Source organism: Notechis scutatus, chromosome Z (assembly GCF_049901735.1).
Source record: "Notechis scutatus isolate UNSWTSFEM ecotype Mainland chromosome Z, rNotScu1.2, whole genome shotgun sequence".
In the NCBI taxonomy this organism is placed as follows: domain Eukaryota; kingdom Metazoa; phylum Chordata; class Lepidosauria; order Squamata; family Elapidae; genus Notechis; species Notechis scutatus.
Genome location: NC_142025.1, coordinates 55,434,996 through 55,460,979, shown reverse-complemented (window position 1 = coordinate 55,460,979; position 25,984 = coordinate 55,434,996). Strand labels below are relative to the sequence as shown.

At 39.7% G+C, this 25,984-nt stretch overlaps 1 protein-coding gene and 1 pseudogene across 4 annotated transcripts in view; both read right to left on the bottom strand.

Moving 5' to 3' along the window:
- Positions 1-6,105: 6,105 nt before the first annotated feature.
- LOC113421376 (general transcription factor II-I repeat domain-containing protein 2B pseudogene) lies at positions 6,106-7,384 on the bottom strand (annotated as a pseudogene).
- A 579-nt stretch (positions 7,385-7,963) lies between these two features.
- Positions 7,964-25,984, bottom strand: part of NEK11 (NIMA related kinase 11) — a 222,668-nt gene continuing 204,647 nt past the window's right edge. For 2 of the 4 annotated variants that reach the window (XM_087946119.1, XM_087946121.1), the window contains one exon: positions 17,540-18,990. In XM_087946119.1, the coding sequence (XP_087802245.1) occupies positions 18,786-18,990 (205 nt within the window). In that variant the 3' untranslated portion in view covers positions 17,540-18,785. Of the gene's footprint in view, positions 8,351-17,533; positions 18,991-25,984 lie in introns of those variants that run through there. The other 2 variants (XM_087946118.1, XM_087946120.1) reach the window with 2 other exon arrangements.

Sequence of the window (25,984 nt, the reverse complement as noted above, 5' to 3'; positions counted from 1 at the left end):
GTTGTTAACATTCTAAGCAATTCAAAGAACCGGTTGTTAGAAGAAATTACTGGCCTAATCCTGTAAGGAAGGCAGGAAGGAAACATTCTGGTATTGCTTACAGAAACTGCCTGTCAGGCTACAAAACTTTTCCCATTCACTCAACTAGAATGAACTTCTGAAAACGTATCCAAACGTATCACAAAGGAATTCTTTATTGAGATGAGACAATTCCTGTAGGAGTTCAAAGCAGCGTCTGAGGTCTCTCAGGCATACAGGGATACATAAGGGAGTTTAGAACCTCTCCCCTTATCTCGATGTGTATTTAGTGAAACAAAAGCCAGTATGTTAATTCCTCCCCACCCCTCTTGTAAGGAACGATCTTTTCAGTTTCACAGGGCATACCTAATTTCCCCCCCACCCCCGTTTTAGAACAAACTATTCAAGAGATTCCCAAAGTACAATCTCACTGTGGAATTTTTATGACCTTCTCATCTCCTGGTTGTGCCTCTCAGAGGTGATAGTTCTGGCCATCTGGCTTTTCTCCCTCCATCATATCATGTGTGGGTTATACAAATTGGAGACATTGATACCAGATTAACTGTGGTTGAACAAGATAAAAGTTGTATGCTGAGATGGGAGATGGACAGATCAGAATTTTATCTCAGATTCCAAAACATAGAGGAAGAAAAAGGACAAAATCTAGCTGAGATAATGATAGAAATATTGGCTGAAGCTTTAGAAATAATGGAAGAGAAGATGATGGATGGAATAGACAAGGTTTATCGAGTCTTCACAAGATACGCAATGAGAAATAGCCTACCAAGAGAAGTTCACATCAGATTTACAAAGAAATCCATTAAAACGCAAATATTGCAAGTGGCAAGAGAGAAAACATTGAAATATAAAGATAAGGATATTGTGGTTTTGAAACAAGTACCCAGAAGAGTGAGAGAGATGAGAAGAGAATACCGATTCTTGACCAAAATGCTACTTAAAAAAGAGGTGAATTATAGATGGCTGATTCCAGAAGGTTTAATATTCACATGGCAAGAACAGAGATACAGAATTGATTCAATTGAGAAAGCTGAATCATTTTATACAGAATTTTTCAGAGGGAAAGAGGAAGAGGCAGAAAAAGAAACAGCTGTGAAAGTCTGACTCACAGACGAACACTATGCAGAAGCCTGATGATGGCAGATGAGATTCTGCCGAAACGTTGCTACAACTTTAAAAGCACAACTACAATGACGTGGGAAAATACCCGAACAAAGCTGAATACCATATATGTATATATGTATATATGTATATATATATCTGTATATATGTATATATGTATATATGTATATATGTATATATGTATATATGTATGTATGTATGTATATATCTATATATGTGTGTGTGTGTGTGTGTGTGTGTGTGTATGTGTATGTATATGTATATGTATGTGTATGTGTATGTGTATGTATATGAATATGTATATATATATATATATATACACACATACTTTAGTCTCTAATCCTAATCTCTGGTCATAAAAACCAATCTCTATGTAAAGTTCTTAATATCAATATAAAGACAGTATTGACATCAATATTTAGACAATATTATAGGCATTTATACATATAGATGTAAATAGCTTAACATCAATCTGCAGTAATTAATTGATTTAGTCTGGTCAAATTATGATCAAATATTAATATATTCTATTGTTAGTATTGTTAGTATTATTCTCTCTCTCTCTCTCTATATATATATAATGTAAGGGTAAATATAAATACAATGATTACATCAAATTACAATCTATAGGAATCAATTATCAATAATTATAATCAAATTTCTTATCCCGAATTTATAAATAAATTTACTAAATAGGTATATTAAAAACTAAATAGATATATTGAAATTATCCAGAAATCAATTGCTCAATAGATCATCCTTAATTCATTCTCTCACCAAATAGTCTCAAAGAGTAACACACTTCAACTCTGAAAAATTGCTGAGTAATGTCTATGGCTGTTCGTTGTCTTTAACAATTCTGCTCCTTCTGTTACTCCTCCCATCTCAGGAAGGCTCTTGGAAGTCAATCAATTGAAGTAGTCTATCCCACAGTCTCACCTCTGGATATTTAAGTCTTTTTAAAGTTAAAATTTGGAGTAATCCTCTCGAGCGTTACAGATCTTCCCAATTCGCTCACTTCGATCTCCATTCTCTCCTAAGGGTCTCTCGTGCCCAGTCACTCTCTGCTCAATCTCACCTCTGCTTTCTCGCTGCCTTCTCGTGGCTCCGATCAAACTCTCTGTTGGTATTTACGAGTCTTCTTCCACGCTTTCTAGCAGTTACAATCTTGCTTGCAGTTTCTTCTCCGGTATCCATCACAAACTGTCTCTCATTTGCTTCGTCCTATGGCTGGCTTTTCAGGACTTCAGGGCTGCCATTCATGAACGGCGGCCTCTTGATTGCTGGGCTCTACAGGGTCTCTCTTCAGTGTGGTGAGGGTCGCTTACCCCCAAGTCACACCTCGAATATCCCCACTCCGGCACGCTTCTCTATGGGCTTCGTGCACCCCAGGGGGTCACACCAACAATAAATAAAGGGGGTGAAGAACCAAGAGCGGTCTCCAACCCCTTTCTCCGTCCCTGCATAGCCACCGGAAGTGGCTGCTCTCTCTTGTTTTAATTTCTAAAGAACTCCTTGGTTCTCTACCCACCACAAAGATAATTATCATGTTAGGATAGCCTGAATAATTAAGCTCTAATTCTCTGTTCATCAAGACAAGAATCCATCTGAGAATTATAGTAAAAGGGGAAAGTCCTCTTAAGTATTTTCCTAGATTTAGAAGATTATTTCTTCTAAAGGTCAGAACCTACAGGTCAGAACCTTTTCTTTTATCTCTCCAAACAATATCTCAGAAATTGTGCTTAGACCCTATATTCTGTGTTGTTAGGAAAAAATCTTTTCACCTAAATAATTTTCACTCAGACATTTTGCATTTTTATTTAGGTGCTCTTCATGTATTATATTTTGCAATTTAATTTCCTGCATGTTTTATCATATAAGAGCCTTAACAGTGCTCTTCCTAGAATTTTCTCTTAGATGAGTTAACTATGCCTACTAAAAAAAGAGCTTAATAATGGATGAAGAGAGGGAAAGACAATTTGATCTAATGGTTAAAACACCAGGCTAAAGACCATGAGTTCTATTCTGCTTACCCATGAAAGCTAGATGGGTGACTTTGGGCCAGTCACTCTCTCTCAGCCCAGCTCACCTCACAGGTTTGTTGTTGTTCTGGGGAAAATAGGAAGAAGATGTATTGGATATTTTCACCACCATGAGTTATTTGTAAAAGTAATAAAGGCAGGCAGGCAGGCAGGCAGGCAGGCAGGCAGGAAAGAAAGAAAGAAAGAAAGAAAGAAAGAAAGAAAGAAAGAAAGAAAGAAAGAAAGAAAGAAAGAAAGAAAGAAAGAAAGAAAGAAAGAAAGAAAGAAAGAAAGAAAGAAAGAAAGAAAGAAAAAGAAGATTCTTTGAAATTAATTCCAGGTTTCTTGGACAGGATACAAGACCATATTCACAATTCATCTTGTTCTGACCCAATCAGTGCAGCAGGGCAGAGTGTCAGAAAGGCAAAGTTAATAGTCACAATCTGCACCTGTTTGTTTTACTAATATTTTGTAATGTAATTTGCCTTCAGCCCCTTATATTCAAATTAAAGTAAAAAGACCTACAATAAAAAGGCAGGTTTTACTCCATCACCAAAGCCCTTTATTAAGAATCCTTTGGATCAATTTATATTATATTCTTTAATGCAATTCCAAGGAATCACTTTATATTAAAGCTTATCCCTCAGAAATGCCAAAATAATTAAAGAAGTAATAAACCATCAAAACAAGAATACAAAATAGCAGGATAGAAGAACGTCCAATCTACCAACAGTATTCATGAATGGGCACATTTTTAGTGTTAGGGGCTCTATTTTTTTCTCCCTTCCAGCAAAGGACTGCACTGTCCTAGTTAGTAAGTCTAGAGAAAATATCTAATGCTAACTGTACCCATACAGGTAATCCTCAATTTATGACTGGACAATTAGAGACCATTCAAAGTTATGACAGACCCAGCAAATATGGATTTATGACCCAGATTTTAAGTTCTGGTAATTGCCCCCCGTGCATTTTAGGCACTCTGCAATTGGCCCACATTTATAGCTGGTTCTGTGTCCTGAAGTCGTGTGACCATGATTTATGATGTTTTACCAGAAATTGAGGTTCACTTCCTTCTTTCCAGCAAAAAAACACCTCATAGCAAACCATTGGTTCACTTAACAAATACAGCACATTCAGAAAATATTCCACCACCCCTTCACTTTTTTCAATTTGCTTATGCTGCAGCCTGATTCTACAGTTATTGAAATTCATTTTTTCTCATTAATCTACACTCAGTACCCAAAAATGAAGATATGTCTGTGAATGTATTAAAAAGAAAAAACTGAAGAGAGTCTGAATACTTTCTGAATGCACTGTATGGCATGTGCTTAATGTATTTGGCATTCACTTTACAATTGTGATATTCATTTAACAATTGCAGCAGAAATGTTCATAACAAAATAACAGAGTTGGAAGGGACATTGGAGGTTTTCTAGTCCAACCTCCTGCTCAAGCAAGAGACCCTGTATCATTTCAGACAAATGGCTGTCCATGTCTTCTTAGAAGCCTCCAGTGATGGAGTACCCACAACTTTTGAAGGCAACATCTTCAAAACTTTTTTATATCATAGTGATCAAACGATGCAGTATTTCAAGTGTGGTCTTACCAAGGTCTTATAAAGCAGTACTACAACTTCATGTGAACTTGATTCTCTCCCTCTGTGAATGTTACTATTACTCTAATACAAGGGTGGGCAATTAATTTCTGTCGGGGGCCACATGGAAAATCAGATCTGCGTTCGAGGGCCGAACCAATTTTATAAAAGGCCATTATAAAGGGCCCATTATAAAATGCAGCAAATTATATATAAGAATCATTTACCTGTTCAGTGGGAGAAATCCAGTCTGTCTTGGGCTTGAACAAGTGCACTGAAATCTGGCGGAATATCTGAGGTGGCTATGCGAAGGACAGCTGAGAGGTGGTCGTCAGTGATAGAGGATCTGTGTCTGGATTTGTTGAACTTCATCACTGAGAATGTCTGTTCACATATGTAGGTAGATCCAAAGAGGACTAGAATTTTCAGAGCATGTCTCCTCATGTGTGGAAAGTTCTCCTCTTTGAGTGATGAGTAAAACTCAAGCAGTGGGACAGACCTAAAGTGCGCTGCCAGAAGTGTGTCAGACTGCAAGTCAATGAGTTCCATCTGAACATCACTGGGTGCATTATCCACATTGCAGCTGAAGGGAGAAGAAACCATGTCCATTTCACTCTCAAGTGTTTTGAAGTCTTGAAATCGCCTTGAAAACTCAGCATGCAGTGCTTCTAACATGGATGAGTACCTGTGGAGGTGATCAGCTGATGGTTTGGCTTCCTTCAGTGTTGGCATGTGAGTAAGAATATATTTTTTTTGAAAAAAAGTTTTATTGTTTTAACAACGAACAAAAACATATAAAACATAAAACATAAAAGCATCATCCTCCTTCATAAATTTACAGACAGTGTATCGGTTGGTTTACCACTTTTTTTGTGCATCCATTTCATAGTCTCCATTGTAGTTATATTAAATAATCTCATATTATCAATCAACAATTATATTACCTAATATCATTATTAAACAATCATTTGACTATAATTTTATTAATTCATATGAGATAACTATAATTTACTTAGTTTATTTTATAACAAATCGTAAAGTCATACCAGTTCTATCTTAATAAAATTTTATAAAAATAGTGTCAAAAAAAGAAAAGAAAAAAAGAAGTATATATTCATTTCCTAAGTTTCTAAATATTCTATTATTATATTTTATTATCTAGCCATTGATAGAAAAGGTCCCAAACTTCATAAAATTGTTTATCTTCTTGTTCTCTAATTTCAAATGTCAATCTACTCATTTCAGCACATTCCAATATTTTCTTAATAATTTCTTCCTCTGATGGTATTTTCTCACTCTTCCAATTTTTAACAAATGCAATCCTAGCCGCTGTTAATACATGTGAGTAAGAATATTGTTCCCCATTTGGCTTGAGAGAAGCTGCAACTTTCTCATGAAAGCCTTCACTGCGTTGTACATTTCATGCACAAAAAGGCCCTTGCATTGCAGTTTGACATTCAGGTCATTCATCAAAGAAGTCACGTCTACAGCAAAACTAAGGTCTGCCAGCCAGTCTGCATCTGAAAGCTGAGGGATGTCATTTCCCTTGTTCTCACAGAACTGCCAAATCTCCTCTCTCAGATCCCAGAAAACTTTCAAGACTTTTCCCAGGCTCAGCCACCTGACATTTGTGTGGTAGCTGATGTCACGATGTTCAGACTCATTTTCCTCCAATAGTGCCACAAACTGTCTGTGATTCAGTGCTCTTGCTCTGATGAAGTTAACGGTTTTAGTTACAACATCAACAACATGGTTCATTTTTAATACTGACCTACACAACACTTCCTGATGTATAATACAATGCAAAAATGTCAATTTCTGCTCAGGGTTAATTTCGGTAACTTTATCCTGCATTCTCTTCAAAAGTCCAACATTTCTCGTGAGCGCCCGTGAGGAAGCGCCTGGCCCCAAGCCGCGTGGTGGAGGGGAAGCCCGGAGCGCCCCGGGTCGCCTCCTCCAAGCAGCCCGCCCGCCCGCCCGCCGGGCAGAACCCTTCCCGCCCCTCGGGAAGACGCTCCGCCTGCAAACTTTGCCTTTGCAAAGTTTAAGCCTGAAGCCCCGGAAACCCAAGCAACTTCCCAGCAACTTTCGGCTTCCTTTTTCCTCGTGGGCGCTTGCGCCTGGCCCCGAGCCGCGCGGCGGAGGGGAAGCCCGGAGCGCCGCCGGAGTCGCCTCCTCCAAGCAGCCCGCCCGCCCGCTGGGCAGAACCCTTCCCGCTCCTTGGTGGGAAGACGCTCCCGCCTGCAAACTTTGCCTTTGCAAAGTTTAAGCCTGGAAGCCCCAGGAAAAAAAGGGGGATCGGCGGGGACTCACCTTCGGAGAGGTTGCACTCGGAGGTGATTTCGAACTCCCAGCCGAGGCCTTTGCAAAGTTCTTCCTTTCTTTCCTACCCCGAGAGCACTCCGAGCTGTTTTGCAGCTTTGGGGGCCACGCGGCGCAGGGCAATAAACCACGCCCAGCGATTTTTTTTCAGAGGCGGCCCGGATTGGACAGACCAACGGGCCGGATGTGGCCCATGGGCCGTAGTTTGTCCACCCCTGCCCTAATACATTAATGTTACCATCACCCAAATTTGAGGTAGGAGGAGATCCTCACAGCAGCCACCAGACATTTCTTATCTATTGTTACAAGAGACAACTTGCTACTGAAATGAATGAGTCAGTCATGTGTGTTGGAAGAGAATTTGCATATCTAAAATGTGACTCTAAACCAATGGTAGATTATTGGAAATTAGAGAGAATTATGAAGTCTTAGTTTATGTTGGATAGTTAATACATACACATATGTATATGTACAAACAAACAAATTATGGGATGACATTTCATCTGTCAGTAAATGTTACATTCCTGAGATTATTCCCAGAAGATATAGTGAATGGCTTGAACATGATTTTGCAACTATAAAATTAGCAGTACATTTTATAAAGTTTGAATTCTTCAAGCTATATTATTCACTCAAACAATATTCTTTTTTTTTTACATTACAATGTGAAAACTCCAGGAATTGGTGAATCTGAAATAACTACATAATCCACAGAGGCTACCATAGATTATCAATCTCTTCAGCAAATAAGTTTATTTCACATGATCTCAAAGTGTAAGATCCTCCCTCACCAGCCTTCTCAAGAAAGCAGAACGCTTGAAACAAACAGTATTTCAAAAGAAACTTTTATTGGAAAATTGATAGCAGGGAGAGTGTAGACAGAATCTAAATTTCGTGTGCTGGAACATTAGGTTAAACTGCTTCTTTTGGGGGCCCTCCCAATGCCCAATTCTTCTTTGAGGTGCAAATCCCAAGGTGCAAAGATGTTGTGAGAATTTGGGGCTGAGAAGGTGATAACAGGCAGGTTCCCAGGTGACATGATATCACTTCTCCAGTGATGAGACAAAACAGATGGCCCAGGGCACATTCTTTCTCTCCTCCCAACTTTCCAAAGGTACATCAAAGCAGAGAAAAAGAACAAAGGAAAACCTCATGCAAGTGTAGCCTGAATCCTCCCCTCCCTCCAGAATGACAGGTCTTGATAGAGATCAATGGGACCTAGCATGCTGTCCCCCTAAGAAAAGGAGATATCCACCTGGATACATAAAAAATAATAAAGGGGAAGACAATAATAACAATTAGTTAGGTTTGTCAGCAAAGAGTTGTGGAAGCACTTAATTAATCTAGTCTAGGGGTGTCAAACTGGCAGCCGAAGGGCTGCATGCATCATGTGCAGGCCATGACCACCTGAGCTCCACAAAGGGGAAAAAATAATTAAACATCCTGTGACAGCAATGTGAGTTTGACATCCATGATGTAGGGGGTCTAATATATTTTTGGTTAACCCACTTGTTTTGAGATGTGGGGAGGTCTTTCCAGGCCACTAAATACTTGGTAGACCCATAGTACCATCTGGAATCAAGGATCTGTTTAATCTCAAAGTGTTGTTTGCCCTCTACCATAATGGGTTGTAATAAGTGGGGGCATGGGTCATAAGACCAAGGTCATTTCAGGTTTTAATAGTCTGCAATGGAAGGTGCACTTGCCACAATGACTTGGGTAATTGCAGCTCCATTGTGCCAAGTTAATAATGCAGGTAATAGGGAATGTGTCAGCTCTGAGATTCAGCTGCCAAGAATGTAAAAGGGGGGTGGAGGAATTGGAAAGTTCAAGGTTATTCCGTATGTCGCATTAAAAAATTCCAGCTGCAGTTAATTGGTTCTCATGATTAATGAAGTGTAGAAGTGGTAGGAGAGAAGGTGGATTTTGTGAAACGCGCTGAAAATGACTTTCACTTTTGGAAATGCCATAGACGTACCAGATGTGTTCCTAATAAATCAGTTGGAGATTATACTTGTCTCAGAATGATTGATTACCATGGACAATTCCTGGATGTCTAACATTTATTTCCAAAAGTGACTTTTCCTTTCTAAAGGGGTTTGGCTGATACCCCGGAGAGTCTTTTCCCAGAGATGGAAAAAGATCAACAATCAGCCGAAGTTGGAGATATGCAGGAGGGAACTGTTGGGGGCCCCACCTCCGGAGCATTAGCTGGGTCTGCCAGCCCCTGTTTGGAGGAGATTATACAGATGCCAGTTGGAGAAGCCCAGCAAGAAGCATCGACTGATAGAGGTATGTTGCAGCCTCCGAGGCAATCCCCTCATTTTCCAGAAGAAAAATTACCCCCTGCAGGAAGTATCCCTCCAGGATGGGGATTTTATCCAGGCCAGGGGTGGATTCAGTGCCAATGGCAGCCAGCACCAACAAAATCCTGGTCTGAAGGGGAGTTGCCCAGACAGCAGACAGCAGCCACTTCCCCTCCACCCGACCAGGGAACCAGGCCACACCCATCTTCCTCATGGCAACCACAAATGCAACCCCAACCTGGAGCAAGGCCACAAAGACCCCTATTCCAGAGAGGCACCACCCAGACAGGCTTCAGGGGGCCTGCCCAGCCTGATATGCCACCTGCCTGGTAGGAGCCTGGCATGTACCACCTCCCCAACCACAACCCAGGCCAGACCATACCCTTTAAGGCCATATTCAATGGTTGCCATGAACATTTCAATTACTTCCTCACTCGAATCCAATCCCATATAGAACAATTTGGAGATCAATATGCCACAGAGTGCAATTTGGTTACGGCCATAACAGATGGGATGAATGAAGGGGATGCTTCAGATTGGGTGGCCCAACTACACAACAAACAAGCCCCCGAATTACATGATGTCAACGGATTTATTTGATTATTAAGGCTCAGATTTGAAAATCCAGACAGGGTGGCAGAGAATGAAGAGAAGTTAATGGAAATGAGACAAGGCAACCAACCCTTGTCAGACTTTATTTGGGACTTTAGAAGAGTCGCAAGCCACCTCATGGATTGGCCTGAAAAAATGACTTTACACTACTATAAAAATGCCATTGATCCAGAAGTAAAGAAGGCTGTAACATTAGGGGAATACCGGAGACCTTACAAGCATGGTATGCCGCCTCCCTCAGCTTAGACCGCAGCATCAATCCACACAGGAAACCCCTTCTGGTGGGCCCGCCTAAGAGAATTGTGGCTAGGAGACCGCTGACCAGACCAGCTGGAGCTGCTCGTACCCCGACCCAATAGGATGCTGAAATGTTACCACTATGGCCATAGAGCAGCAGACTGTCTGGCCCCTGCTCCTGTACCACAAGCATCACAGTCGAAGTCTAGTGCAGCTGGTAGAGGTTGGAAGAATCAAGGAAGACCTCTGGACATTAGCCAGTTTGCTAGACACAGCTGGGAAAGTCCCCTCTGTGCAGATGGGAGCAATGGACCACCAGACCAACACCACATCCCCGAGAACCCGACCAGTGAAGATGACCCAATGGTGAGTGATCCCATCATACCTTTTACAGTCAAAGTCAAGTTAGTGGTACCAAACACAGGGGAGGCCAGGCAGTAAGAAGCCGAAATTGATACTGGGTGCTCTAGATGCCTATCGTTGAACAATTGGGCATAAAGACTAGCCCAGTAAAACGCCCAATCAGATTTGAGCAAGTGGATGGGACATTAATTGGGGGGACCCCAGCCACCCAAATGAAAGAATTGATCAAGATGGAATTAGGGCCCCATTGCAAACTCATACGCTTCACAGTGGCCCCCAGGATGTCAGAATCAATCATATTGGGACGTGCTTGGCTAGACAAATGGGCTCCTATGATGAAATGAGAGGATGGATTCAGGAAAATCCTAATTGGACCGGGCCCATTGCCCCCTCTTCCTCCCACTACAAAACCACCAGTCAACTTGAACCCAGAGCCTGAGCCAGCATACACAGCATCCCATCTTCTACCAGATAAACCCCAGATACACCACCAATACAAAGACTTGGCTGAAGCATTCAGTGAAGAAGAGTGTAATGTTTTACCTCCCCATCGACCACTGATTGCGCCATAAAATTAGAGCCCGGAGCGAAACTACCAAAACCAAAGATGTATTCCATGACACCTGCTGAAATAACTGAATTAAGGAAATACATCGACCAAAATTTGGACTGAGGTTTTATTGAACCTACCAAATCGAGATTAGCTGCCCCGTGTTGTTCAAAGAGAAGGATGGCAGGTTGAGATTATGTGTTGACTTTTGGGGCGTGAACACCGTGTGCGTCAAAAACATGTACCCTTTCCCCCTCATGAAGGACTTAGTGAACCACCTGTCGAAAGGCAAGCTAGATCTCAGGGAAGCTTACTACCACATCAAAGAGTGGAAATCAGCTTTCAACTGCCCTTTGGGTAGCTTCCAATTCAAAGTCATGCCTTTTGGACTTCAGGGGGCTCCCACAGTGTTTATGCAGCTCATCAATGAGGTGCTAAACTCGCACCTTTATCGGGGGTCCTTGTATACCTGGGTGGTATCCTTATCTTCAGCAAAACCATGGAAGTACATGTTCAATTGGTCCGACAAGTTCTAGAAAAACTTCTAGCCACCAAATTATAAGTGAAACTCTCAAAATGCGAATTCCACAAAGAGTATCTGGATTGTTTAAGCTACCGAATATCCAACTTGGGAATTGAAATGGATCCTGGAAAGGTGAAAGTGGTGCTGGACTGGCAACCCCCCAGAACCCAAAAATAATTTCAAAGTTTTTTAGGGTTTGCTAACTTCTATAGACAATTCATTCCGTCCTTTGCTGAAGTTGCCTTCCCATTAACGGAGTTATTAAAAACGGGCCCATCACCCACCAAACCGAAGCCAAGTCAACCCCTGGCTTGGACTATGGACTGTCAGAAAGCTTTTGAGACATTAAAATGCCTCTTCGCAGCTGAGCCCATCCTCCAACACCCAGATGCAACTAAGCCTTTTATTGTTCAAACTGACGCGAGCGATGTAGTGGTGGCAGCCGTTCTGCTGCAAAAAGACTCTCAAAACCGACTGATGCCTTGCGCTTATGTGTCCACAAAACTGACGGACACAGAATGAAGATGGGCGCTCTGGGAGAAAGAAGCATTCGCCGTATGATGGGCTTTATTAACTTGGAGGCATTTCCTAAAAAGGGTGCAGGAGCCCTTTGAGATATGGACTGATAACAAAATCCTCGAGGCACTAAAGACCCCTAGGAGATTATCACCCAAACAAGTCCGATGGGCCCAATACTTCAAGCGGTTCAACTTCAACATTAAATATATCCCCCGAGGGAAAAATGTATTGGCAGACGCCCTGTCCAGAAAACCTCAGTTTGACAGCCATCGAGAGGAAATAGTACAAGCCTTAATTCCAGAAGCTCAATCAGCAGGCCAAGTAACCATTCGAGCTCAAGCCAACTGCAACCCCAAACACCTGGAAGATAAGCTGACCGCAGAATTGAAAATTGCCCTATTGACCAATCTCTGGTCCCTGGACCATCAAAACAAGTTAACAGTGAATGAGGGACTAGTTTGGAAAGGGACTAAGCTTTATGTACCCACAACCCTAAGACTACTGGTACTAAAGCATAGCCATGACTCGCGGCTGGGAGGCCAATTCGGATTCTTAAAAACCCTACATTTACTAAGAAGACAGTTCTGGTGGCCAAAATTGAAACCTGACATTGAGGACTATGTAAAAAGTTGCTTAATTTGTACCACAATGAAACACAGAACTGGAAAAAACCCTGGCCTCCTTCAACAAGTCGCTGAACCAATCCAACCATGGGAAGAAATCACAATGGACTTTATTGTGGAATTACCTGAGAGTGAAGGGAATATGATCATTTGGACTGTAATTGACTTATTCTCTAAACAGGCCCACTTTATAGCCTGTAAAGGACTTACATCTGCGAAAAAACTTGCAAAGCTGTTCGTGAAACATATCTATAGACTACATGGTGTACCTTGCAGAGTAATATCAGACAGAGGGGTACAATTTACCGCAAAATTTTGGAGGGCAATTTTGAAGTCCACTGGGTCATCCCAAGGTTTATCCTCAGCTTTCCTGCTTGTAATGGAGCAGTGGAGAGGGCTAACACCATGATTGAACAATACATTAGATGCTATGTAAATTATCAACAAGAAAATTGGGCTGAGTTATTACCTTTTGCAGAGGTTGCTTACAATAATGCAGTACATAGCAGCACAGGGTTGACTCCATTCCAAATCAACACTGGAATGGAGTTTGTCCCGATCCCAGAGTTACCTAGACAACCTCCCACATCCATGTCCCTAACAGAATGGATGAACTCATTAAAGAAAGGGTGGGAAGATAAAAAAAAAGCTCTGACTGAAGCTGCAAAAAATTATAAAAAAAGAGGCGGATAAACATAGATCCCTTCAACCGCCCTTTAAAGTAGGAGACAAAGTATATTTGTCAACCAAGTATCTTAGGTTGAAACTGCCCAGTAAGAAGCTGGGTCCAAAATTCTTGCGTCCGTTCCCAATTTCAAAAATAATCAATCCGGTCACTGTCCAGTTGAGTCTTCCTTGACTATTAGGGAAGATTCATCCAGTGTTCCATTGTAGTTTGCTAAAACCAGCTGCTACATCAATGATAAAACCAGTGCCAATTACTCCCCCTGACCCGTTAACGGTATAGGGGGAGACACATTATGAAATTAACAAAATTCTCAATTCTAGATTACACCATGGACGATTGCAATATTTATTCTTATGGAAGGGATACCCTCTCTCAGATGCTAGTTGGGTAAAGAGTTGGGATGTCCATGCTGATCAATTGGTTACCCAATTCCATGAGGATTTTCCTCACAAACTAAAGGGTCCTCATGGAGGGGGGAAGAGGGGGGTTAAAGACAATGTATTAACCCCTGTATCTGTTTTGGTTGGTTTTCTTTTAGGAGGAGGAGTTTTCAAAGGGGGACGCCTGTCAGCTCTGAGATTCAGCTGCCAAGAATGTAAAGGGAGGTGGAGGAGTTGGAAAGTTCAAGGTTATTCCGTATGTTGCATTAAAAAATTCCAGCTTCAGTTAATTGGTTCTCGTGATTAATGAAGTGTAGAAGTGGGAGGAGAGAAGGTGGATTTTGTGAAATGCGCTGAAAATGATTTTCATTTTTGGAAATGTCATAGATGTACCAGATGTGTTTCTAATAAATCAGTTGGAGATTATACTTGTCTCGGAATGATTGATTACTATGGACAATTTCTGGATGCCTAACAAATTTTGGTCCAAGTTTTTTAGTTGATTGCAGGGACTGTATGAACCGAGTGGAAAGGTAGACCCAATCCCCAAGTTTAAATGGTTTAGGTTCCACTCTTTTTTGTTTGCGTGAGCCTTGTAGGCTGCTTTGGTTTACCTAGGGTTTTGAGGACCACAAGCCAAGTGGTTTTAATGCTGATTAGGCCACTCCCTTATTGTTGGTTCAGTATTGGGTAGCTCATTGAGTTAAATTCTTGGCCTGTGGCTACTTGGAATGGGGTAAAACCTGTGCTGATGTACACTGAATTGTTGTATGCTACCTCTGTGAATGGCAACAGGTTGGTCCAGTTGTCCTGTTGATAGTTAATAAAGCATTAGAGGTACTGTTCCAGAATCGAGTTAATGCGTTCTATCATCCCATTCGTTCGAGGATGATGGCTACAACTGAGGCCCTGGTCGGTTCCCAAAAAGTCCAGAAAAGCTTTCCAGAATTTGGAGGTGAACTGCCCCCCCCCCCGATCTGATATAATGCAGTGTGTAAGTTGTATATGTGAAGGAAGAACAGTTTTGCTACAGTTTTGGCCATTGGGATTTTCTGGTATGGGACGAAGTAGACCTGTTTTGAAAAAAAGCTCTGTCACTACCCAAATTACTGTAGTTCTGAAAATCTCTAGGAGTTCCACAATAAAATCCATAGAAATCTCTCTCCATGGTGTTGAAGGATCAGCTATCATCTGTAAGAGACCAGGATTTTTTTCCCTTCCTGTGCTTTGCCACTGTGCAGGTGGGGCACCTGGCAAAATAACTTTTAATGTCCTTTTTAAGGGCCACCAAAATTGTTGTTTCAGGAGGTGCAGAGTTTTTACAAACCCAAAGTGTCCTGCCAATTTGGAGTCAAGGCAGGCTTGCGTGATATTTAATCTTTGCTCGCTGGAATGTAGAGTTTGCGTAACCAATAGTAGTCCGTCTTGCATGGAGCAAGTGTTTTTGTGGTTAAGGAACCACTTATTCTTCTCTATGGCCTTTAGGCTGCAGTGATGACATTGTCCACAGGGGTGTCTCCTTTCGTTTGTGATCCCATGTACTATTTGCCATGCAGGGAGCATGAGTTTAACTACTTCTGTCTTCGCACTGTTATATTGGGGCTGTCTGGACAAAATATCTGCCAAGAAGTCCTTCCCCCCCTCAAATAGCAGAGGGTGAAGTTAAATCACTGGAAGTACTGGGCCCAGTGCTTGGGGGGCATTTTCCTTGGGGTCTTTAGGCTTTCCATATTCTTGTGGTCGGTCCATACCTGGAAAGGGATTTTATTTCCTTTCAGGAAGTGCTGCCAAGGGAGGAGAGCCTATCTGACTGCAAATGTTTCCTTCTCCAATATTGCCCAATGCTGCTTGGTTTTGGGTTTTTCCAGGTCTGGGTGTTTCAACACTGGCTCAGCTGAGAAAAGCTTTTTTAGCTTCTTGAATGCCGCTTGGCATTCTATGTTCCACTTTAGTGGTTGGCTGGATTGAGGCTTATCTACACCCTTGGTTCTTAGCAAGTTAGTAATAGGGAGAGAGATTTGGGCGAATGAGGGGATGAATTACCTATATAAATTTGTGAACCCTAGAAAGCTTTGTAGCTGTTTTCAGGTGCACAAGATTTCCCAATCTAACACTGTTCACTGTTTTTCTGGATCCATTTCCCTGGTGCGAAATCCAGTATTCCAGGTAGTCTATTTTGTCTTTGTAGAATTTGCATTTTGAGAGCTTAGCATATAGTTTGGTGGCTTGGAGTTTTCTCAGGAATGCCCGGACCAGCTTTATGTACTCAGCTTTTGTTTCAGTATATATCAGAATGTCACCCAAGGTACACCAAAACCCCTTGTATTAGGTGTTCATGCCACACCTCATTTATCAGCTGCATGAACACTGTAGGGATACCTTGGAGCCCAAATGGGCGCACATTAAACTGGAAACACCCCAGTGGGCAATTAAAAGCTGTTTTCAACTCAACCCCCTCCCAAATCCTGTCTCAGTAGTAGGCTTGTTGCAAGTCCAGCTTAGAAAAAATCTTGCCCTTTAAAAGGTGGACCAGCATGTCTTTTATTAGGGGCAGGTGGTACACATTTTCCATGCACACTGCATTTAGATCCTATAATCGATGCATAAATGAAGTGAGCCATCTTTCTTTTCCCGGAATAGCACTGGGGCAACTACTTGGGTCTGGCAGGATGAATGAAGCCATGCTCTACGTTTTTGTCTATGAAATTGCACAGCTCATCTAGCTCCCGAAGTAGAGTTTTGGCTTTGGTAGTTTAGCTCCTGGGAGGATTTTGATGGCACAGTCAGTAGGTGGGTGAGGGGGAAGTTTGTCTGATCTCACTTCGTTAAACATCTCTGCTAGGCCACAGTATTCCCAGGGAATGCCCTGCAGTGGTTCACTTTGGGCGGCGACCACTGTTTCATTTCTGCAGCTGGAGTTTTTCTCATAACTTCTTCCTCCTGGGATTTCCCCCTGGCTTGGGAATGTCAGGGTCCCCTTCATCCATTCTACCTGTGGGTTCCACTTTTTTAGTCATGATAGTCCTTGGACCAGGGGCCATTCCATGCCCAGAACCACAATAAAAGCAATAGTCTTAGAGTGGCTCTCAATGGCAAGTTCCAGAGACTCAGTGACAAATGTGGCTGGGAATCCTCCCACAGTGGACTCATCCAGCTAGCAAAATGCTATGAGTTTTTTAAAACTGTTTTAGGTGGGTCCCCAGTTTTCCCACTAGGGTTGGACTTATTAGGCACTGGGTGTGCCCATCAGCACCACCTTCTCTCCCATGTTTGGGATTAGCAGTTCTATGGGCACAGTGATGGCTCAATCATCCCACTTGCCAAGGGGTTGTCCTCATAGTTGCTGTCCAATGGGCTTGGCTCTTCTTCTTGTGGGGTCAGAGTTCCAAGTCTATGTTTGGAGGAAGACCAGAACCCCATGATTTCACTCCTCTGGTAATGAGACAAAACAGATGGTCCAAGGCACATTCTTTCCCCCCTCCCAACATACCAAAGGTACATCAAAGCAGAGAAAAAGAACAAAGGAAAACCCCATGCAAGCATAGCCTGATTCCTTCACCACTCCTCCAGAATGGCAGATCCCAAAGGAGATCAATGGGATTGACACAAAGCATTTAAGGAAAGTTTCAGGAGCAATGCTTTTAAGGGTAACTGTATTTAAGATGTAAGGAATTTAGCACAATAAGCATAATTTAACATTTAAATATTTATATTAATTTTAATTCTAATGCAAAAATGTAATTTGAAAAATGAAGCAAATTGCTAATACAGAGATGTCTAGGCTGACCATTGCTATCTGTTAATTGTAAAAGAAGAAATATTCATTATGTTCTTATTTTAAAACTATCTATTTTATAAAAAATGAAGTACAGCTCTTTGTGTTTATTTGTAGAACTATCAATAGAGAATCACAATTTCACTCTTGACTATATTTGGACAATATATATTCTCTCCCTATTAATGAGCATCCCTATCTCCCATGGTGTAGACAGTGGCAGCTGACAACATTAGATAGCACAGTTACTCCATTTTGAGCCACTTGCTGTACACTCTTGACTGATTGTCACACAAGTAGTCCTTGATTTATGACAGTTTATTTAGTGACTGTTCAAAGTTAGAACAGCACTGAAAAAAGTGACTTGTGACTGTTTTATGACCTTTGTGACATTCTCATGATCATGTGATCAAAATTCAGATCCTTGGCCATTTATGACCATTGCTGTTTCCCAAGATCATGTGATCACCTTTTGTGACCTTCTGACAAGCAAAGTCAATGGCGAAGTCAGATTCACTTAACAACTGGTATATTAACTTAACAACTACGGAGATTCATTTAACAGCTGTGGCAAGAAAAGTCATAAATGGGGCAAAATTCACTTAACAAATGTCTCACTTAATAACCTAAATGTTGGGCTCAATTGTGGTCATAAATTGAGGACTTCCTGTATTAGCATATTTCTTTCAATAATAGTTTACCTGCTTAATAACAGTGCCAATTTTAACATGGAGGCAATTTGGCTATGTTGTGAACAAAACTACTTTAGAATGTAATTCTGTATTCAAGATGTGCTGTCCTTATTCTAAATCAGTTTTTTCCCCCCATATGCCTCAGCAGGTTGTAAATCCTGGTTAACTTATCTGGGCTTGAAAGTTAAGCAGGGTTGGACCTAGGCAGAAACTGGATGAGAGACTATCAGGGAATATAAGATTGTAGGCTAGACTAAGAAGAAAGCAATAGCTAACTATTTCCACAATGTTGCCTAGAAGGATATACATGGATATGTTCATGAAATCACCAAGAGTTGACCTTGACTTGGAATTTGCTTCTAAGTGAACAATATTGAACCTGGTGGTTTCAGACAGTACAAGAAAATTCGTTCTCAGATACACTATCTCACCAAAATATCTTCCGAGACTTGTAGCTGGTCTTCAAAATAAAGAAGCTGATCTACCTCAAAGCAGTCACTTGCCCGAGATACCAATTTTTCAAGGTATTCTTTGACTTCAGCTTCACTTGCTTTCCTCTGTCTTGCTTGTTGGAGGAATTCATATACTTTTTCAAAAATTTCTGCTCCCAATTTTTGAATGGCTGTCCTGCCAGAAGGAGACAGTTGTAGGAAAGTTAGTGAAAATATAAATAGTGTACAGAATCCATTTTTAATTACAATGGAAGACAATATATACAGCAAACAATATATGTAGCAGACAATATATGTAGCAGTGGAAGAAAATGGCTCTTTTTAGTGGGATAATAATCCATGTCACTTGAAATTCAGAAAAGATATACAGAGAACATTCTGACACCCAATGTACCATATTTTATTAGAACTTCAGCTGTGGCTAAATTAATTGAGACTCCCTAATACATAAAATCAAATATAGCTCACCAGAAAGGTAAATGAAAATAATATTTGAAGGAAATTCTTATGGTAAAGTTATTTTCAACCAATGCCATTTAAGGCAATAAATAAACTTTTGATATTTCACCAGCCACATTGCTAGTTTCTTTGAGCAGATTTGAAATTGAACATGATAATATATATTACCTGTATTCAGTACAGTACAAACAAATGATAGCTAACTACCATGAACATAACTTCCCTTTATATTATTTGGATATTTATAGATGTATACTATATCTATAATAATTCTGTGGAAATATCTGTTCTACCTGGCCAAATACTCCATTACCTTTCTGGTCTCATTTGCCACATTTTTCATGGTGGCAAGTTAGAAACTTAGAAAAACAATCTATATTAATTAAGTGTTCCGTTATTGAAGTAATGGTAATGATTCAATTGGTATGTCAGGCTTATAATTGCCTCCAGAAATTGCAGATACTCCAATATTGGAATATTTGAAGGATGCTCCCCTAATCTTTCACTCATAAAAAACCTCCCAGCACAATATTTTTTACTATGTTTTTATTGTTTTTTAAAAATATACATCCATACTGTATGTGAACAGTGTTAGTTCTGGATATCATTCATATTAACAGTATTAGTAATCTCTATCACATTTATCAAATTTAAATAATCCTCATTATATATTGTTTAAACATAGATAAAAGAAAAGATGTCTAACATCTGTAAACTTCTATTATTTTTATTTATTTTATACCAATTTATATTCTAATATTTCCCCTATCTAATTTTATTTCTGCCTCTTTCAGCTTACAATCAAGTTACTTTAATCTTTAAAGGGCAATTCTTTCTATCCATTGTCTCATATTCTCTGTAGTACTTCAATTTTTAACCATTTTTTAATTCTCCTCCCACACTCCTCATCTTTATCTCTATCTTCATCTATATCATTCTTTCTCCCAATACAATCTTATGTTGCCAATTCTTCCAGATATCTGCCCATGTCCATCTCCTTCTCAACTGTATCTTCCTGTCTCTCCAATTGTTGATTTATCTGTTTTTTTTTCTTCGGTCTTTCTTCCTTTATCAGCTGGTTTGTCAGTCCTATTTTTTGCTCCAGTCCATGCTCTGTTTGTTGATATAGCCAATTCATCTGTTATTTCTGTTCCTTTTGCTTGCCATTTATCTGGTCTTCCTCTTTGTTGAGCTTTTGCTTCATTTGCTGATTTTTCTGATCCATATTTTTCCCCTGTTCATATTCAATTTGCTGGCTTAAGTAATCCATTTCATCTAATCTTTCTGTTGCTTCCATCAGTTCATGGGCAGTTTGATCTTTATTCATGTTTTTTTGCAAAATGCTTTCCATTTTCTCATCTATGCCCTCAATTGAATCCTTAATATTTTGGAACAACAAAGTAATTAAATGAAACAAAGAGGATAAGAGAATAAGGCTCTCAATGATTTAAAAAAAAAGTATATAGTTGAAAAGAAACATGAAAGATTTTTAATGAAATTAATATCAGTTGACAGGATGAATTTGAATAATAATAATAATTTTATTGACTACTGTTACTAACTATTGTTTTGTTTTTTGTTTAAAGACAGTATGAAATATAGGTGATTAAAGTGAATGACAACTGATATTATTAGGTAATGTTTGTTAAAAGATGGAAATATTTTAAATAGAAATGTAAAAGATTGCTATCAATATTAATGGCTGAGCTGAACTCGAAAATAATTATTTCATTTACTATTGTTATACATATATATATATATATATATATATATATATGTATGTATGTATATATGTATGTATATATGTATGTATATATATATATATATGTATACATATATATACGAACACAGTACACAAACCTGATGATGGCAGATGAGATTCTGCTGAAACGTCGCTACAACTTTAAAAGCACAACTATAATGACGTGGGAAAATACCCGAAAATACCCACATACAAACCCCTAAATACAGACCCCACCACCTACCTAGAAAAAACCACCAGATGGAGTCTTCCAGTTTGCAGGGCTTCGGCGGCAGGCAGGAATCCGCGATCGTGCGCGGTTTCTGCCTGGGCTTGCCGCTGGAGCGTTCCGAGCCAGTTTGGCTTCGGGGCTAAGCCACCCCGTAGAGGTGGCAAAGAGGGGGCAGATCCCAGCAGGGTTGAGGAAAGCCGCATCTTTCCTCCCCAGCTAGCTAAACTCCCTTTCCCGAAGGCAGTAAGAGCGGCGGTCAGAAATGGCCGCCTCAACTTCCGGTGGCAGGACAGGGACGTGCAGAGGTGGAGAAGCCCAGCTGCGGTTTTTTAATACCTTTTCTTGCGTTTGGAGCGATCCCCAGAGGATACACGAACCCCGGAGAGATTCGTGTCGGCGTAGGGGACCCTCGGGTTGTAGTGTGGGGGAAGGCAACCTCCTGGCAACGAAGGGAAGAGCCCCTGAGCCCAGCGCAAAAGAGCCAGCTGCCAGCATATGGCGGCTCCAAAGTCCGGTCTGCCACCGACGTGACTAAGCAAGAAAGTGACAGCCTGTAAGAGCGGTGTAGAAAGAGGTGCAGAAAGACTACAGTAGTGAAGAGTGAGATTGGCGTGACATTTCTTTTCCTTTATTGTGAGTAGTATTTGTTGGAAGCTGGGGAGAAAAGCGGCCAGAAAAGCGGCTTGAAAAGCGAAAGTGTGACAAGTGTGGGTGGAAAGGCTTGATTGTTAGAGCAAAAGTGTTGATTACAGTGTTTGAAAGGAGAAGTTTGTAGAGAGAAGAAGAATACTGAAAACTAAGAGATTGGTGGACTTGAGCTTGTGAGTGGTTTGCTATTTGGGATTAGTTTCTTGATAAAACTCGAAGAGGAGGGAGGCAACGGAGGAGAAAGAAACACGGTGCTGAAAGCAATACATTGACTCTCTGAACTTAGCGTAATAAGATTACAGACTCTATTTAACGCTGTTTGTAGGACAGACTTCTAAGCAATTGCGAGAGAACACTTGGATTGAGGTGAAAGCAACAAGCGAAGGAGATTAGGACATTGGACTTAAAAGCGTGGGGAAAAGGAAAAAGGAAAAAAGAAGAAGAAGAAAGAGACTAATTGAAGTCTGGGAAAGACTGACTGTTGACAGCGATTAGTCAGCACTTTCTACCAGCCTCTTCCCGGTGTGCCGGAAAAGAAATACAAAAACCTAAAAAACTTTAGTTTTAACTCTGATCTCATAATTCTACTTCTTTACCACACTACTCTATCTTCTTGAATCCTTCCTTGGCATTATTTCTACAAACTAAATATCTTGTCTTCTGTTTATTGATTTCCTGATGCTAAGGTAAATCTTCTTTTTCTTCCCACTCTTTCTCTCCTTTTCTTTTTTTTTCCTTCTCTCAATAACATCTATAAATTTATTTACTTAGAAAAGGTATACCGATTTCTACAGATTTAAGTGCTAATTGATTTGATTGTTTTGAATAATTAGCAACAATAAGGATTGTAAAATATTGCTGATTTAGAATATTTAGAATATTTAATACTAACTTATAGCATAAGATAAAGGTTTATATAGATTTAGAAATCTCAGAATTGTTTTAAAGTTGTAATTGGGTTTGATTTGATATATTATTTGTTATACATAATTATATTTGGCATATAAACTTATTATAGAGAATATTATATAGAATCAGATAGTGCTTTATATTACGGGAATATAGATTGCCCAAACTACATACCTGACTGAAGACATAGAACCAAAATAACACGTTTTGGTAATCCAAGTAAATAGACCTGAAACCTTACTTTAGGGGCAATAACACTGAATGGTGATCTGGGACAATTAACATAGTTCAACAGCAAAAACAAATTTTAAAAGAGATGACCTCCACAACAACTACGGCTCTGAAAACGGGAAGGAAGACTACCCCGACCCTAACGGCCACCTTGACATCAGCCTCACCAACAATTCAAAAAACTATTGAAGAATCTTTAACAGGAGAAAAACAACCCAACGTCTCCAATGCTAATATACAAGCTACCCTACTGTCTTTGCAAGAATCAATGTCCAAAATGCAAGAAATAATTATTAAGAACCATAATGAAACTAGAGCGGACATCAGCGAATTAAAGGAAGAGATGGGAAAGCTAAAAGCGGAGATGAAAGCAGATATACTTAAGGTGGAGGATAAGATTGGGACATTGCAACAGGCTATGAAAAAAAATGAAACAAAGATAAAAGAAATAGAGACAAGGACAGAACGAACGGAGAAGAATATAGAAAGAGTAGACGAAGAATTAAAAAACGTAACTAGAGAAACGGAAGATTCCCTGGTCCATCTAGAAATGGATAAAGCAGCGGCATATCTGAGATTTCAGAATGTGGAGGAATCGAAGAATGAAGAATTAGAGCAGCTAATGGCAGGATTATTGGCCGAACTGTTAGAGAAAGAAAAGATGATCTACTCAAGGAATTCGACGAGGTTTATAGGGTCAGCACTAGTTACGCAAGACGCCACAATTGTCCGAGAGAGATTCACATTCGTTTCACAAGAAGATGTGTGAGAGATTTAATACTCAGACTGTCTAGAGATGAAACAATAACATACAAGGGCAAAGAGATCATGATCCTTAAGCAAATCCAAAGAAAAGTGAGGGTCATAAGACAAGATTACAAATTTCTAGCTAATTATTTAAACAAAAAAGGAATCCCATTCAAATGGTTAATCCCGGAAGGGATGCTAATAACATGGAAAGAAAGAAAAATTAAAATAGACTCTATAGAACAGGCACAAGACTTCCATGAACAGTTAGCAGGCATGGATGATCAATACACTAAGGAGGAAACCAAAAGAAATCTGCAGGAAGATCGTAATCGCTATACAAATAAAAAAGAAGGACCCCCCCAAAACCAAGGGAACGACAACCCACATCAAGAGAGAGTAGAACCAAGCCCACAAGAGGAGAGCCGAATTATCACAAGACAAAAAGCCAAACAGACCTAGTTAAATGGAGGAAGGAAAGAAACTTCTTTCTATCAATATAAATGGTTTAAACTCAACATCTAAAAGGAAAAGGATATTAACCAAACTAACTAAACAAAATGCCGATATAATATGCCTACAAGAAACACATATTAGGAAAAATGATGAAAGATATTTAATTTGCCCGAAACTTGGGAAGCTATTCACGGCTCCAGCAGATAAACATAAAAAGAAAGGAATTGCAATATACGTGAAAGACGACTTAAAAGCAGATCTAATTTGGTCAGACCCGGAAGGAAGAACTCTGGTTGTACAAATCTCGATTAATTTTACTACATTTTTAGTGGTAACAATTTATGCTCCAAATGAAGAACAAGGAAAAATTTTTAAAGATCTCCACCAAAAAATAATAGGTTTTGAAAAAGGAACATCTGTATGATAGGCAACTTTAATTCTATTGCTGACCATCAAAAAGACCATAGTAATGCAAGTAAGAACAAAAAAGGGAAAAGAGAATTCTCTAAGTCTTGTAAGGATATGATGAAAGAACTAAATTTAGTAGATTTATGGAGAAAATTAAATCCAGAAGATAAACAATTTACATATTACTCTAACCCACATAAAATATGGACAAGAATAGACATGGCCTGGATGAATGGGGAATTGGTAAATGAAATAAAAGAAATCGAAATTTTACCAAACGAATGGGCCGACCATAACCCAATTCAAATAATTTGGAGAGGCAGGAGAAAATCAAAGAAAAGATGGACACTAAACACTCATTTAATAAGTGAAGAAGAGTATATTAATAAGCTGAAAGAGGAATTAAATTATTTCCTAAAAGAAAATAATAATGAAGCAACCACGAAACAAAATATCTGGGATACAATGAAGGCAATCATAAGAGGAATAACAATCTCTTATAATGTCATGAGAAATAAAAGAAAATATGCCCAACAAAACAAATTACAACAACCAATTAAGGAATTAGAAATTCAATTACAAAAAAACCCCAAAAACCAAAAAATACAAAATCAGTTAATAACAACTAAACATAAATTGAACCTATTCGACCAAGAAAAAAATGGAAACAAACCTGAAAATGACCAAACAAATTTATTTTGAGTATGCAAATAAACCAGGAAGATGCTTATCCCACAAACTTAAAAAGGGGAAAGAAAAGAGATTGATACACCAACTAATGGATGAGAAGGGCGATTTACAACACGAGATAGAGAAGAAAAAGATATCACTCACAAATACTTTGAAAAATTATATAAAAAGGAAGAAGTCAATAAGGATAAAATAAGAAACTATCTAGAGGAAACGAACGACAAAGTAATTGGAGAGGAATGGATAGAATTACTAAATAAAGATATTACATGGTCCGAATTGAAGTCAGCAATAGAGAATCAAAGTAATAACAAATCTCCATGACCAGATGGGATTCCAGCAGAATTATATAAAGCAACCATGGAACTAATTGGACCACTGATGTTGGAAGTGTTCAATGAGGTACTTCTAGCAGCTAAGATGCCAGACTCGTGGAGGGGAGCATTGATTTTGCTAATCCCGAAGGAGGAGGTAGACCACAGATATATTAATAATTACAGACCAATCTCACTTCTAAACGCTGACTATAAATTATTCTCCTCCATTATAGCTAATAGATTAAAACAAGTTTTAAACCCACACATTTACGAAGATCAAAATGGATTCCTCCCATCTCAACAAATAAAGAATAACTTAAGAACAGTTATA